General features: G+C 40.8%; 2 protein-coding genes across 8 annotated transcripts in view; one reads left to right on the top strand and one right to left on the bottom strand.

Annotated features, from left to right (window-relative positions):
• Positions 1-2,918, bottom strand: part of c5 (complement component 5) — a 128,486-nt gene extending 125,568 nt beyond the window's left edge. Inside the window, exons 1-2 of the mRNA XM_072566111.1 lie at positions 2,769-2,918; positions 1,822-2,014 (exon numbers count right to left, since the gene is read on the bottom strand). Of these exons, the coding sequence (XP_072422212.1) occupies positions 1,822-2,014; positions 2,769-2,833 (258 nt within the window). The 5' untranslated portion in view covers positions 2,834-2,918. The remainder of the gene's footprint in view (positions 1-1,821; positions 2,015-2,768) is intronic.
• Positions 2,919-12,876: 9,958 nt separating this feature from the next.
• The window catches only part of cntrl (centriolin), a 116,640-nt gene continuing 112,199 nt past the window's right edge, over positions 12,877-17,317 (top strand). For 6 of the 7 annotated variants that reach the window (XM_072566075.1, XM_072566077.1, XM_072566080.1 and 3 more), the window contains exon 1: positions 12,892-13,002. The gene's annotated coding sequence lies outside the window, so the exon portion shown is untranslated. Of the gene's footprint in view, positions 13,003-17,317 lie in introns of all 7 variants that reach the window. The other variant, XM_072566081.1, reaches the window with a different exon arrangement.

Below are 17,317 nucleotides of genomic sequence, written 5' to 3' on the forward strand. Positions count from 1 at the left end.
GTTTACCATTGCCAAAACACCATTACCTCATTAAATAATGTTCCTAAATTTATCATACTCAAATTTAATCCTAAGTGATTAGTGACTGTTCAGATATATTAGAATATTCAGACTTGCACAGATTAATGTGAAATCAAATTATACAAGTTCCTCATATTGTGATGTAGGGTGTGTGATACATACTACAGCAAACATTTTTATTAACTAGCACCTTCAGGACTAGGATTGTGCCAGTTGATTAAATATTCTGGATAGTCAAGAGGTATGTATAACTACAGTAAACATTGATCGACCAAATCTTTGACACATCAACATCCCTCAAAAAATCTATGTAAAAACATCAACACATCTCTTAATAAAATCAATGTAAAAACACAGTAAGTTAAAGAAACATAATGCAAGGGATATACAGATCATTATTATACTTTAATTACAGCATAAATACTCAGACATTGTGGTAGAATGTAGTATTTGAGTTATAGAATTTTTGCCAGTTTATCAAGAGTGTCAATTGAAAAGGTGCTGGTTAAAACAAGATTTTCTGCCATAACATTTATTTTAAATTTGGATGTCTGAACTTTGAATTACTGACATATGGGCTTGATGTGTCTGGAGAGTTTAATGATTAATTTAAAAGTAGTTTTGTAGCTTTGGTGAGTTATTTTCAAATAACTTGATAAAGAAGTAGCCTTCAGAGAACAAAAGCATTTTTGGTGAAGTGTATAAATAAACAAGGTAAACAGTAATGCTTCAAGGTTTCTGTTAGAAAGTTCTGGCCTTTTTTTAAGCTTAGAGGAAGCACTTATAGCTTCATTGGATGAAGCTAGATGTGTAAAGCAATGCTTTAAGAGAAGAGATGGTTAGATTTGTAAAATTAGATTACCTTAGTGCCATGAGTCTAATAATAGTTTCAGATGCAAAATGTTTGGTTAAAAGCCTAAAGAGTTTATTTCAAGCTGAGAATGTTTAAACTGACGTGTATGAAAGTTCCAGGGAAAGGCTATCAGATTTTTCCAGACTGAGAGATAAAGATACAACTAAATTAAACCTATTGAGATTTTCGAGATATAAATTTTCAGTGGTGTAAGTACCGTATGAGGGGTGCTTTTGGGTACCATAGAGGGAAGTTTTGGGATCGGTAAAGGAATTTTGGGGAGGGGGGGAAATTAATGGGATTATATGTTACCACATATATCAAATACTTCAACTGTGTGTTATACAGCAATAGCCTGGTTAGTCTATTTTATCTTAATTTCTCTTGCTAATTAAACTTCTTTTCTCAAGTTAAAATCACATTTGCAACATTGTATGCCTATGTTTCAATCAGACACCACCTTGTTAAAACCAAAACAAAACAAAATACGATCTATCAAATCAGATTTCAGTCTAGGATCTGATTTGTCCAGTAATAACATCAACTAGGAATATAACATGTAAATATTAGCTGTGACTAAGCTTCTAAGTTCAGGTCGCATTGCGGGATTTCAGCTACACTGTTTGATTTCATGGCACTATTACAAAATAAAACATCAGGGTAAGTGTCTTAGCCAATACTTAGCCTTGATCAATGTCATAAGGTAAAACAGATTACCATGTCATTACTTTGTTGCTGTTTGTGGGGGTTTGTATGCAAAAATTGGCTGCTGCATTTTCTACATTACAAGAGTCATGTTTTTCATTGGCTGTAAATGCTTTTAGACAACATGAGGTAATGAAAAGCAATGTTTAAAAGCAAATCTTCCTTTCCAGTTTTCAAAGGAGGTATCACAAAAGATTGTCATTGCATTCTTTAGTTATTCAAATCATTAAAAAAAGACTTACTGTCAAATGTAAAGACGCTTGAAATCCATTTTCTTTATTTATTGTAACTTGTCCCTCTGAAAAGACCTTTCGCCTATCTGGGTAGCTTCTTAGACTGATTGAAATGCGTAATGAATCTGTATACCCATATGTTTGAACCACCACATTCTCAGTTGCTCCTACTCTAAAGATCTTAGGTGCTGTAACAAGGTACCTAAAAAATGGTAGTAAAACTCAGTTTATCAGACACTATACTGTTAATTAGACAAACAATATGTCAAAAATCGTATTCAACTATGATACAAGCTAAATATACCCTTTTAGTTTAACATACAATAAAGATTAAAATATGTACATGGATGTGGGATCACACCATTCCAGCATATTTATGTAGAAAATATGTTCAGATTGATTGTTTTACACTTGGGATTTTATTGGACTTCTGCAAAAATAACTGAGAAGCTGAAATGCAGTCAAACAAAATTGAAAAATGTAATCCTCTTCTACTGAACCTTAGCATGTTGCATACTACTGTGGCATTCTTAGATTAACAAACCTTGAGGCAATTTAATGCCCAAATGAATAATTATTCTTCAAAAAGATTTAAAATAAAAAAGATTTTTACATTGCAGAACACCTCGAATACTGCTTCATTCTGGTTCAAGGTGTACACAAGACCTGGTCATTGTGTAGTCATCAAAAATAAAAAAAACGTTAAGCAATCATTGGTATTGAAAAGTACTTTTGTACTGTTAAAGGAAGACTAGAAAATTAAGTTTAAAGTTAATATCTGCGTGATGAAAGATTCTATGACCAAAACTGATGCTAGTACTATTGCAGTAGCAACTGACCGAATATTAAACTTTAGCGATCTATAAAACTGCACAGAAATTGCAATATAACATTTAAATTTCCACATTGCTCATGACATATTTGTTTCTGAAAGAATTATAAAATAAATTACTTACGTGCGCTCTTGCCCAACACTGCTTCGAAAGAGAACCACAAAACTAATGATGAAAAGAAGTTTCATATTCAGATACTAACTACACAATTTCAATGTTAGTGAAAACATTGAGTCAAATCAAAGGTTATAGCTACTTGTTATAACTTAGCTTATTGGTAAATTGTGTCACTATTTATTTTAGGTTAATAATAAATTAATCTGGCATGGTTACATTCAGGATTGAGGAATACTTTTGTAAATTATTAAACGGCATACAATGCTCTTCCTTTAACTTTATAAAGAATTAGAAAACAAGGATTTGGACATATCAGATTTGTAGCTGTAGAAAAATGCAATGGCTACAACACAGTAATGACCAATGTTTTGTAGTTGTTGTGGGAAAAATCACCAGCCTCGGAGTCAGAGTCGGGTTCACGACAGAGTTTATTGTACAAGGAAATACTGAACCTCCGGGGAGCGAAAGACACTAACAGCACAGTGGTCAGCTGAGTGTCTTCTCTCAACCCAGAGCACATGTCAAGACATATTTATACATTTTGTAATACAATATGTCAGTGCTGAGGTTATTGTCTTTGTAACATGGTTTGTTTATTGTAAACGTTGCAGAATCTTTGATAGATTCGATGCAGTCACTGTCAGTTCCAGCACAGCCTTTGTTAATTTCAGCGTGGTCATTGTCAGTTTCAGCACAAACATTGTCAGTTTCAATGTCTGTGCGGACATCTGTTGCTGTAGTAGTAGGTGCTAATCGCTCTTCCTGAGAAGGACAATTACTGCAGCCCTGGCTATTATCACTCTGTATTGAGTTTGTATCAAGCTGTTAGCATTTTTATAAGAGGTGTTGGCTGGACCCAGACACTTTGGCAGGCAGTGTACGTTAATCATGTGTATTCTCTCCCCCAACTGCCTTAAACTAATCAACTAGGTTGTGAGTGATTTGTCCTGGCATTTTGGTGGCCCCAGACAGTGTCTGTATTTGCTCTGCTGTCTCTCTCCATATTGTGCTCTGGCAGCTATCTTGTGTGTCAAGTGGCCAATTGATGGCTCAGTGGCCATCTTTTGTGTCCGTGTGCCTAGTGTCACCCTGCCCAGTGCCATCTCCCACTTCATTCTCCACATTGTGGTCAAGGAGGTGACTTCGGAGATCTCCCACAGACCACCTAATTCACATGTAGAGGTAGGTCATCTTTAGCAGCTCCTCCTGAGGGATATCAAGGAGTGCCAGTTCGTCGGGGGCTCTTCTGTGGTGACACTCGCTGCTGGTACAGTTCTCGTTAGTAGTGTCTTACAGCAGAGCTTTAAACACTCGAGGCCCATACAGAATACCAGCATGAGTGCAATGAGAACTACCCTGTGTGCCAAAGAGGGTCCCCAAGATTTACCTATCAACCAATTTAGCCAGCTGTCTGCAATTGTGGCTCCCTGTTGAAAATTATCTAGCTGATCTCGGATATTCTTGATGGCTTCTGTAATGTTATAAGAGGCATCAATAACAAGGGTGATATAATTGTCACCAATAATTGTACAAACCCACCCCTACTTGCTGTGCTAATTGATAATCCAACTGCGTACTGTGTCTACTATGTATAGAGTCTGAGTTCAGCCAGCTCTGTTTTAATTGCTTCCAGAGCTTTTGAGGTACTATTGCTGAAGATAGTCAGGCCACATACGAGGTAATTTTGGTTTTTAGCGCTGATGACCCCTGTTGCGCCCTCCCAAAGGTAGAGATCCATATCCCAATGATGACCCCAAAGTGGTGGGGACCAGCCAGTCAGCACAAAACTCGTGACTGATGGAGCAGGTCACTATCCTCCCCTGAACATGTCTTCCACTGGGGCATGATACAGTAAGGGGTGCAATTGTCCCGACAGTGAACAGGTTAACAGGTTTGCATAAGTCGTCTTAAATAGATAAACAAATCCCTTTGCCGCTTGATAACATACATTGTCCTGTCCTTCCATCTGTCTGTCCACCCATGTCGCTCCTGATCTCCCGGGGACCCCCGGCCGCTGGTAAGTATCGAATGGGTACAGCCATGTGGCAGAGCTGCCATGATTGCCACTGCACTGACCATATATGAATTGTCTGCCGGTGGTCACATTCAAGCATGCTTGCTTGCTGCAGGTGCAGGTAAACTGTCCCCTCATGACCGTACAGTGCTGGTAAGTGCACTGTGTCTCGACGCATGTGTCATTTTTGGGAACGAGGGCATAAACGCATCCCCATCTCTGCCCTGTAAAACAGAATGGGTAATTACTGGGTTTTAAATAGGTTTTCCCATCCCTAGACTGGGAGACCCAACTGCATGGGGTGGTGGTCCTGCCCAGCTGCACACATCCAGGGTGGCCACAAATAAGGATTCTACAGTTCAGTTTCCATGTAAGCTTAGGTTTTATAGAAGAGATTATCTTCAAATCCCAACATGTAAACACAGTGAAATACACACAGGTGTATACATTTTGCAGTTAAAATAAAGTTATCAGTCAAAGTCTTTGTTTTCGTCAGGAGGTGCAGTCATGCTTCTGTGTGTTTTGTTCAGTTGGGTTTTTGATACCCCCCCCCCGGGATGACCACCTTGTCTGCCGTTCCTGTTTGCACCTGGGGAATGGTCAATGTAATTAGTTTGGGCACAGGAGTGTTTAAACAGTTTTAGTTGGGTCCAGTGCTTCCATGTGCCTTTTCCTTTAATATCTATGCAGCCCCACTTATTACCATGCCGTATGGCCCTTTCCATTTTGGAGCAAATCCTGGTTTGTCAAGCATTGCTCGCACCAGCACATGGCTTCCTGCTGCTGGGACCTCAGGGAAGATTTTGAGTTCCCCTTCTTGTCCTTTTTGTCCAGTTTATCAATTACAGATTTCCGCACCCCTTTCAGTTGGACATTTAATTCTATCATGTACCGCTGAATTTTGTCTTTTAATGGACCCACATTGGTGCCCCCTGTGATTATTATCTCTGGCAATTGCATTGCTCACCCGGTCCTTAATTCATATTGTGTTAGCCCGATTATCTGCTTCGTGGTGGCTCTTAATTTCATTAGAATGGCTGGCGGTACCTCAGCCCATGTTCAGCCTGAGGTCTGCATAGGCTTAGCTAAAGTATTTTTGAGCGTTCTATTTATTCTCTCTACCATCCCTGAGCTCTAGGGTAATAGGGAATGTGAAATTTCCGTCTAATGCTGAGCGATTGGCAGACAATCTTCATGACCTTGCCTGAAGGTCAGAGTCGATCTGGAGGAGTAACCCCACATTTGGATTACCTCCTCCCCTAATATTCTGGCTACAGTGCTTGCAGAGCAGTGTTTGGTCGGGAATGCTTCTATTCATCAGGTGAATTGGTCTTTGATGACCAGGCAGTACATTTTCCCATGGGAAGGTGGTAGTGGCTCTGTATAATCTATCTGAAGGTGTTCTCAGGGTCCCCTTGGTCTGGGCTGGTGTCCCATCTTAAACTTTTATTGGTCTTCCTGGATTATGTTGTGCACAAACCATACATCTGTGGCAGTACTTGGCCACGTCTCTTCCCATTCCCTTCCACCACCACTCTCTACCTAGGCTTGCTATCATGGCCTATCTGTATGGGAGAGCCCATGGTGTAGTTCAAGCAGTGTGTTCAGTATACATGCTGGTGCTACCAACTTGTCTGTTTGCCTCCAGGCACCATCCTCCCCTTTGAGTGCCCCCTACAGTTTCCATTACTCTCTGTAGGGTGTCTTCCTGTATCTGCTGACTTTGGATAGTCTCTTTTGCTAATTCAATAGTGGCTACTGCAGCCTCATCAATGGTTTCTTGTTCTAGGGCCTTCTGAGCTACTCGGTCTGCTGCCTGGTTTCCTTTGAATTTTAGCCAACCTGGTAGCTTTTGCTAGCTCCTTTTGATGGCCTTTTACATTTTATTACTGCAGCCTCTTTTGGCTGTTCACTGGCAGGTAATAATGCCTGAATTCTTAATTGGTGTCTGATAGGGGATCCCCTGAGGTAGTGAACCCTCTTCTACCCCATGCCACCATGTAGCCATGGACTATACCGAAGACATATTGACTGTCTGTATGTATATTCACAATTTTAATTAGTTGTATTTGTTTGTTGCTTTCAGGATTCTCTGTTTCACTATCTCCACAACCGCTTTTTCTGCTTTGGGTTTTATCGGGTATTGCCATTGCGGCTTATGCTCCGGTCTGGGAACCCTTATTGGGTATATGTTAACTAGACCTGTATCTAACTTTGTCACTGCCCATGCTTCGGGGAAGGAGGCACAGATGGCTCTGAATCCCCCCTTTTTGAGGTTCTAGTCCCTACTGGTGACTGTAGCCACTTTAATAGATTCAAGGTGACTTGTAAGTTTCCCAATCTCAGTCTTTTGACTGTCCTGTCTGGGCCAAATCAATTTCCATTTTGCACAATTGATTAGAACATTATATTCACTCATGAGATCATTGCACATTATGGTGCCCTGGTTATTTTGGCATGCATAGAATTTCATGAGGATACATATATCTAGTTTATTTCTATGAGGGTAGTTTTGCTTAGGTAAGCTGGTGTTTTATCCCCTCCTACCCCGGTTAAGTGAATCATTTTATTTGTGTGGGGTAAGGGTAGGTTTGTGATAGATACAGCCGCTCCCATGTGTACTAGCACTTCATATTTCCTCCCTCCTATTACTGTGTGCACACAAATGCTCCCTCTCTCTTCCCCTCACAAATGGGGGCAGCTGGTTGTCAGCACTTGGGATTCGGTGGTGTTCCGGGTGGTGTTTGGGGGTGCTCCGTGCTTTTCCCAGCACACTGCTTCTATGTGTCCTGTTCTGTTGCAGTATTTTATATTGTTCCCTGCTCTCTTGTATTCTGACCCCCCCCCCCTCTCTTTAACTTGTTCCTGGTCCTTTCTCCATCTACTCACTTGTTCAATTAGGCCTGCTAATTGGTATACGAAGATTACCCCTATCTTTTTAGTTTTATTCAATTTCTGTTTATCTATCCACTCTCTCTGCTGTGCTAACGTCTGGGATGGATCCCTATCACTTTTCTTCATTTGCTCTGTCAACCCTTGTCTGTTTGTCTTGTATTTCTCAATAAGGAAATCTGCAGTAACCCCCTTAAAACTTCAATCTGCCATTTAGCAGATTGTGTAGCCCAGATAACACCAACATGGTCACTCTCTGCAAATTGCTCCCTCACTTCTAGGCCTTTCACCTGCCCAGGCTGATTTGAGAATATTAGGTTCAGAATTGTCTGCTATTTCATTGGGATTTCTACATACTAGCAAAAAAATGTTCTGCTGGATGCATTTTAAAAATGTTGTTTCCTCCTTAACTTGCACACTAAAAATATTCCAGTTAGTATTAGGTAGTTAAAATCCCCTATTATTACAGCCTGTCAATAAGTCACTGAAGGCAAACATACAGGTATAGTAAACATGAGAATGATGGAGCAAATCAGCAAGTCTGGCAACAATTGTGCAGAGACAAACAGTTAACGTTTCGAAACATTAACTGTTTCTTTCTCTACAGATGCTACCAGACCCGCTAAGTTTCTCCAGCTTTCTCTGTGCTTGTTTCAAATTTCCAGCATCTGCAGTATTTTGCTTTTTTTTAAAAAATGCAGGTGTAGCAAGCAGTGAGGAGGGCTAATGAAATGTTAGCCTTTATTGCAAGAGGATGAGTATAGGAGTAATGAAGTTTTGCTGTAAATATATAGAACCTTTGTTAGACTGCACCTGAAATACTATGTGTAGTCTTCGTCTCCCTAGTACAAGAATTTGATTTATTATTGTCACAGGCACCATGATACAGAGAAAAGTACTGTTTTGCATGCTAACCAGATAAATCATACCTTACATAAATACATCAGGATAATAGTACAGAATGCATAATGTAGTATTACAGCTACAGAGAAGGTGCAGAGAAAGATCAACTTTAATAAATAAGAGGTCAGTTCATAAGACTAATAATAACAGGGAAGAAGTTGCTCTTGAATCTGTTGGTATGTGTTCTCAAACTTTGTACCTTTTGCCTCGTGAAAGAGAGTATATCAGGGTGGAAGGGCTCCTTGATTATATTGGCTGCCTTCTTGAGGCAGCCAGAAGTGTAGACAGAATCAAGGGAAAGAAGGCTGGTTTTCATGATGAATTGGGCTGGGTTCACAACTCTCTGCTATTACTTGCATCTTGGGCAGGATCATACCAAGCTGTGATGCACCCAGATAGGATGTTTTCTATGGTGCATCTAAAGAAATTAGTAAGAGTTATTGTGGACATGCCAAATTTCCTTCACCTTCTGAGGAGTTAGAGATGTTCGTGTGCTTTCTTGACTGTACCGTTGATTTGGATGGACCAGGAAAGATTGTCAGTGATATTTACTTCTAGGAACTTAAAGCTCTCAACCACTTCCACCTCAGCACCACTGGTACACATTGGGGCATGTACTCCATTCTGCTTCCTGACCAGATCCATTGTTTTGCTGATATTCAGGGAGAGATTGTTGTCTTCACACCATGTCACTAAGCTGTCTATCTCTTTCCTGTACTCTGTCTCGTCATTGTTTGAAATCCAATCCACTATGGTGGTGTCATCTGCAAATTTGTAAATGGAGTTAGAGCTGAATTTTGCCATGAATGTATAAGGAGTATAGTAAAGGGCTGAGTACACAGCCTTGTGGGGCATCAGTTTTGAAGATTATTGTGGAGGAGATGTTCTCAACTCTCCTTACTGATTGCGATCTGCGAGTCAGGAAGTCCAGGATACAGTTACAAGGATATGTGTCCTTGTTACCCAGATGTTCCAGCGATGACTGTAAGGCCAGGGAGATGGCTTCTGCCATGGACCTATTGCAATGGTAGGTGAATTATAGTGGATCAAGGCTGGAGTAGATATCAGTCATTAGTAATGTTTCAAAGCACTTCATAATGATGGATGTCAGAGCCACCAGACAGTAGTTATTAAGGAACATTGCCTGATTTTCTTTGCCACTGGAATGTCAGTGGTCATCTTGAAGTAGGTGGGAACCTCACATCGCAGTAAGGAGGGATTAAAGATGTCTGCAAAAGCTCCCATCAGTCGGTCTGCACAGGATATATATGCCACAGCCAGGGACTCTGTCCAGGTCAGTCTCTTTCCAGGAGTTCACTCTCAAGAAGGCTGATCTGACATCTGTGGCAGTGACTGTGCGTACAAATGGACCTGAGGCTGTCAGGGCTGGTGACATCATTTCACTGACCTCTTTTCAAAACAAGCAAAGAATGCACTGAGCTCATCAGGGAGAGATGCATTGTTGTCAGCAATTTTACTCGACTTCTTTGTAGCCCATTATAATGTGTAAGCCTTGCCTGTCGATGTGTTGTTGGTATGGTTAGTCTAGGACTCTCATTTAGTCTGGTATTGTCTCTTGGTGTCAATGATAACTTTGTGAAGGTATACAAAGATACTTCAGACAGGAAGTGCAGTAAAGGTTCATCGGACTTGTTCCTGGGATGGCAAGACTGTCCTAGGAAGAGAGATATGGCAAACTGGCCTGTATTCTCTAGAGTTTCAATAAATGAAAGGTGATCTCATTATAACTAACAAAATACTTAAAGGAACATACAGAGTAGATGCAGCTAAGATATTTCTCCTGGCTGGGGAATCTAGGGTGCACAAACTAAAAACAGGGACACCACTTAGATTCAAGATGTGGAGAACTTATTTTACTTAAAAGGTTGTAAACCTTTGGAATTATCTACCACAGACGACTTTAAATATATTTGATAGAGAGATTGATATATTTCTGATTACCAATGGTGTAGAGAGTTATAGGGATGGGATGAGTAAAGGCACTTAAGTATTCAATCATCCATGATGATACTGAATGATTGGGGATGCTCTACAGGCTGAATGGCCTACTCCTGTTCCCAAGCCTTATTATTCTTACACTTACCTGAAATTTGATTACATATTTGATTCTCTATCCCTCCCCATTTGCAATCACCATGAACTCACCCAACACTGTGTTGCCCCTTTTATGTTTTTCAGTCCTGACCCAAAACATCGACTTTCCTGCTCCTCCGAAACAGTCTGACCTGCTGTGCTTTTCCAGCTCCATCTTTTCTCAACTCTAGCTTCCAACATCTGCAGTCCTTAATATCTCCTCCCCGTGAGGATTGTGTTCCCATTCCTATTCAAACGTAATCCATCTAACTTGTACAGTTTCATTTCTCCCAGAGAAGGGCCCATTACCTCAGGAATCTAAAGCCCTCTCTCCAGCACCATTTCTCCAACCACATAGTCATCTACTTTATCCTTCTAATCTTATATTTGCTACTGCATGGCTGCGAAAGTAATGTGAAGATTAATTCCTTTAAATGCCTGTTTTGAATTCCAATATTTAACTTCCTAAAGGTGAAAAGTCACATGACATCAGGTCATGGTCCAATTAGTCTATTTGAAAAAACAAGCTTTCAGAGCGCTGCCCCTTCATCACTTTACCTGATGAAGGGGCAGCACTCAGAAAGTCTGTGATTTCAAATAAACCTATTGAACCATGACTTGGTGTCGTGCATCTTTTGGCCTTGTCCAAACCAGTCCAACACTGGCACCTCCACATAGAGTCTGCTTGCTGGACTTAGTTTCTTTTTCCTCTATGTCCTTAGTCCCAACACAGACAATGACTTCTTCAGCTCCTCTCCCACTTCAGAAAGCCCTTCCACATGTCATCTTGGAATCCCATCTAGGTCATAGCAGCATTTGGACAACTCCCCTCACTAATAAATGCCCTACTACTGTTGCCCTTCCACACTTCTCCCACACTCTGCCCACCCTAGCAGTTATACCACCTAATGCCATGGTCTTGGCTATAGCTGGCTTGCACAAAGGAAATGTCAAATACATGTTTTTCCAAAACTAAAAGAAAGTTTGTGAGCAAGATGCATTCACATGATTCCCTCAATTCCTGCCTAATCCATTTTTTTAGCCTCTGTGCCTGCAATTCCTTCAGCTGTGGGTGACTATGTCCTTAAACCTGCTATTTACAACCTCCCCTCAGGAATTCACTGTATTGCCCCCAGCTGCCACTTTTGTTCCAAACACCAAAGTTCAAATTGCTCCAGCAAGGGCACTTCCTGAGCACATGGTCATCAGGCTGCTAGATACAGCTACGATTTCCCACATAGCGCAGGATGTGCAAAGCGCAGCCTGACCACCCCAAACATAAATTAACTAAATAAAATAGGTCCTTCCTTTTATTTTACCCTTACACCTGCTTAAGTATCAACAACAAATATATCATTCTTATTTATATACCAGCTCCCACTCAGGTCTGCCTCTCTGTTAGGTACTTTCCCTCATTCACTGATTTTGATAATGCTTTCATGGGGACCTCACATCGCTTACTCCTCTCACCGCTACTGATTTCCTGTCTCAAGGTCCATACCTCAGGACTATTGTGTAGGATTCACTAGCTCCACCACCAATATTGTCGAGATAATATAGATAATATGCTCCACCAATATTGTCTAGGATTCTGAATGCAGAAACTGTGCTTCATTTACTTTGTACTGCCTCCTTTCTCTTCAAATTATTTCATCCTTCTTAGAGTACAACCCCTCCTATTTCTCATCTTTGCCAATGTGGTGTTGGTTTATATGTATGATTTTATACCATTTGTTTTTATGCATTAAACTACTTTGCTTAGAGAGAAACTAGCTGGCACTTATAAGCTACCTGGGTGTAACCACCAATGGGCCAGCTTTGTGTATTGTCATCGAGTATTATATCACATCTCAAAGGGAAAAAAATCGCCCACAATGCGCCTTGTTCAACTCCAATGACACCAGAAAGATAATCTAAGGATCAAGGAAGACCAGGCTGCCTTCGAATTTTTACTTGTGTTTTTCACATTCACCTCAATTACATGGATGGCATTGTAGTCCTTGCTTCAATTTCTTCTGCTTTAAAGTTCCCGCACCTTAAGTTTTTGTTTACAATTCATCCGTTTGTTATATTATGTCGAGCTTTAATAAAACACTCTCCGGCATTCCCTTCTCAATTCGCAATCTTTCCTAGTTTGACCCAGCCTCTGACCGTTGGGACCGTTGATGTTTGGTTCTGGGAACAGCGGAAGGAAGAAGCGCGAGGAGACACGCCTCCCACCCTCCACAAACAAAGATGGCGTCGCCACAAGACAGAGCAATCTCATCTTCCTCACTTCACCTCACCCTTACCCTTACTATCATTATGTGAACCGGCTCCGAGCCGAATTCACCACAGGTATGTTTACAGCAAGGAAACAGAGGCAGTACTTTTTTTTCTCTCTAAAAAAATGTTTAAATTACATTTCGTGGCCCATCAATCTGGCTAAATTCCAGGGGAGGGAGGATGGTTACCATGCCAACGGGAAGCCGACACACACACAGACTCTTAAAGCATTCTACCTGCATATGCAAGTTTAATGTTAAACGTTGGAGGGATTTCTTTTAAAACAATAAAACATTATCTATCGTGATTTGATTTATCAGTTATTTTAAAAACAACCGTTTCATCTGAATTGCGATATAGGTGTTACTTCTACCTCGAGGAGTGATAAGAGTAGTGTAAGGAATGGGCGATTGTGATGAGCAAATTGATGCATGTTACAAGTTCTGCACTCGTTCGGTAATCCGCACCTGCAACTGGATTTTGTAAATCACAGACTTTAAAGAGTGGTAATGTCGTCATTGTCAGGCAACTGTTGAGAAAGATTATGATCAACAATGTTCATTAAGTATATCCAGTTTTAAGGGTTTAGGTCAAGTTAGACTGTTGAAATCAAATGAGATTTTCCAGCTATGCAGTGTTAATTATTATTGGTTAATTTGGATAAGTACCTGAATAAGAAATATTTGGAGGGATATGGTCAGACTGCAGGCATGTGGGTCTAGTTTTGTTTGGCATTATAGTCAGCATGGACTGGTTGGGCCAAACTGTCTGTTTCCATTCTGTATGACTCTGACTATGGTTCAAAATTATTTGACTGTTGCCATAAAGTAGTATAACTACCACTTTATATTTGGAGTGTGGTTATATGTTGACCTGGTGATCTGAAATTCAAAATTGGTTTGTGCGAAATATTGCATATGGTAGTAAGTTTAAATAACATGTTGGATTAGCAAATGGCAACCCTTGTGACAGAAAAATTTAAACTTGCATCACTTTTATTGTGGATCAGGAATAAACAAAGCTAATGTAATAATGATACAAAGACAAAGTACTGTGGATATTAAACATCTGAAATGAAAGTACAAAAGGCTGGCACTAATCAACACCTGTGGAAAGGAACTAAGTTATTGAGTCAGAGTTGTACAACATGGAAACAGACCCTTCAATCCAACTCGTCCATGTTAACCAGATGTCCTCAATTAATCTAGTCCCATTTGCCAGCATTTGACCCATATCCCTGTAAACCCTTTCTATTCATTTACCTATCCAGATGGCTTTTAAATGTTGTAATTGTATTAGCCTCCACCTCGTTCCATACATGCTCCATCCTCTGCATTAAAAAAAAATTGCCCCTTCGGCCCCTTTTAAATATTCCCCTCTCACCTTAAACTATGCTGTCTAGTTTTGGACTCCCCTACTTTGGGAAAAAGACCTGGAACACTCACTCTATCTGTTCCCCTCATGATTTTATAAACGTCTATAAGGTCAGCTCCTGACAGCCTAGGAAAAATAGTCCCCGCCTATTCAGCCTCTCCCTATAACTCAAACTGTCCAACCCTGACAACATCCTTGTAAACCTTTTCTGAACCCTTTCAAGTTTAATAACATTTCTATAGCAGGGTGACTAGAATTGAATGTAGTATTCCAAAAGTGGCCTAATCAGTGTCCTGTACAGCTGCAACATGACATTTCAACTCCTATACTCAATGCTCTGACCAATTAAGGCAAGCACGCCAAATGCCGCCTCCATTTCCCTGTCCATCTGTGACTCTACCTTCAAGGAGCAATGAACCTGCATCCCAAGGTCTCTTTGTTTGGCAACACTCCCAGGACCCTACCATTAAATGTATAAGTCCTGACCTGACTTGCCTTACCAAGATGCAAAACCTCAGATTTATCTAAATTAAACTTTGTCTGCCCTTCCTCAGCACATGAGCCCCTCTGATCAAGGTCCCAAGGGAACCTCCTTCACTGTCCACTACACCAATTTTGGTGTCATCTGCTAACTTACTAACCATTCCTCCTATGTTCACATCCAAATCATTAATGTAAATGACAATAAGCAATAGACACAGCACTAATCCTTGTGGCACACCGCTGGTCACAGGCCTCCAGTCTGAAAAACAATCCTCCACCACCTTCCTTCAAGCCAATTTTGTATCTAAATGAGCAGCTCTACTGGATTCTCAGTGATCTAACTTTGCTAACCAGTCTACCATGTGGAACCTTGTCGAACGCCTTGCTGAAGTCCATAAAAACAATGCCCACGGCTCTGCCTTCATCAATCTTCTTGTCATTTCTTCAAAGACTCAATCAAGTTCGTGATACACAATTTCCCACACACAAAGTCGCATTGATTATCCCTAATCAGTCCTTGCCATTCGAAATACATGTAAATCCTGTCCCTCAGAATTCTCTCCAATGATTTGCCCATCACTGGCATGTCGTTTCCCCAGGCTTTTCATGACCACTTTTCATAAATAATGGCAAGTTAAATGTTTCTGTTGATGACCTATTTATCAGATCTTCAAAAGTTAGAGATGTTCTGATTGTGGATATGTTTGCCAAGCTGAGAAGTTGATTTGCAGACATTTCGTCCCCTGTCTGGTGACCTCTTCAGTGCTTTGGAGCCTCCTGTGAAGTGCTGCTGTACTGTGTCTTCTAAAATTTATTTGATTCTGTTTCTGCATCTTCGGGTTGCCGGTTCCAGTTATTTGTTATAGTGGTCTGTATATTGGGTCTTGATCAGTGTGCTTGTTAATGGAGTCCATGGCTGAGTGCCATGCTTTTAGAAATTCTCTGGCTGTCCTATGTTTAGCTTTTCCTGTGATCACTGTGTTGTCCCAGTTGAATTTGTAGTCCTTGTCATCTTTGTGTGTGGCTAAGAGGGACAGCTGGTCGTGGCATTTTCACTACATCACGAGAAACCTGGAGTTGTTAATCTTGTTTACATTTTTTTATTTAACCTATATTTCCTAATCATCCTGTTCAGAGGTGTTACTACACACTTCAAGAACTTGGTGGGACTTAACCAGGTCATTTGGGCCAGGGGTAGGGACAATATCACTGTGCTACAAGAGCTCCCCTAGAGTTGTTAACCTAATTTTTCTAATCAGCCTGTTCAGCGATGTTACTACACATCATTGGAACAGGTGGAACTTGAACCTCGGTGTCTCAGTCCAAGGGTAGAAACACTACCACTGCATCACAAGAGGGCCCAGCTGTAATGTTTACCCCAAATCACACGTGGTTGTGTCTCTTACATAGTGATGCAGTAAAAGGACACTATTGTTAAAAACTTTATTATACATTTTTTTCCATCACCAGGAAAACACCTATGTGGCTAATGAAACATTAAACAAGCAAACCCTGTTAAGGGCAATGCTGTCATCTAACAAAAATTAGCGGGGTGTGGGGGCTAGGGAGAGAAGGAGCAGACTAAATTGAGTTGGAGCGTGAAATAAAGCACTCTATCCCTCAGGGTGCCCACCTCTCCACCTCTCTAAGGACACCTAGGTTCCAGTATAACTGTGGAAGATGGTCATGCAGTCGACAGAAGTGACTGCCACCACAGCCCACTGCCTGGATCTGTTTATTGCTAGGCTGGTCACGTGTAACTTGAACAAGTATCAATGCATTGCTATGTAACAATGACAATGGTAAGTATGGAGAATGCAGCAATCCCTTGCTACTTTCCGTATATAATCCTTTGTATTTAATCAGCCAGTTCAGAGATGTTATTATGTACCTCTGAAGCAGGTGGGATTTGATGCCAGGTTTCTTAGTCCAAGGGTAAGGACTCTAACACTGCACCACAAGAGGGATCCCTGGAAGTTGTTCACAGAATTAACAATTCTTAGCAACAGCAAACAATGGATCAGTGGTTATGGTCTGAAATGTTGAATCATTTAAGTCCAGAAAGCTGTAAAATGTCTAATCAAAAATGGACATTCTGTTCCATGAGTTTATGTTGAGCTTTATTGTAGAGCTGTAAGAGGCAGTGAAACTTCGAAAAATGTTTAAAAAGAAGAAATAAATAACCAGGAAAACATTTTTCTAAGTTTTTCTGGTTACTCATTTAGCACTTTCAGGCACTTTCCCATCTTTTCCTGGTTCCCGATTTCACCCTTTAAAACGCTTTTGGGCATTTCCCTAAGTTTTGCAGTTCACTCGTTTGGGACTCACTGACACCTTTTCTAAGCTTCCCTGCTCACTTTTTTCGCACTGTTGAGAAAATTCGAACCCTTTCCTTAACTATGCCGGTTACTGACTTCACCGCTTCAGACCCTTGTCCCCGTAACGAAAGATACCAGTTCCCACCGTGGGAAATGCACGGAAATCGGACTGAACACGGGGGAGGGCCCGCCCTCGAGGTCGAGACCGTCGG

The sequence above is a fragment of the Chiloscyllium punctatum genome, chromosome 49, assembly GCF_047496795.1.
Source record: "Chiloscyllium punctatum isolate Juve2018m chromosome 49, sChiPun1.3, whole genome shotgun sequence".
NCBI classification, from domain to species: Eukaryota; Metazoa; Chordata; class Chondrichthyes; order Orectolobiformes; family Hemiscylliidae; genus Chiloscyllium; species Chiloscyllium punctatum.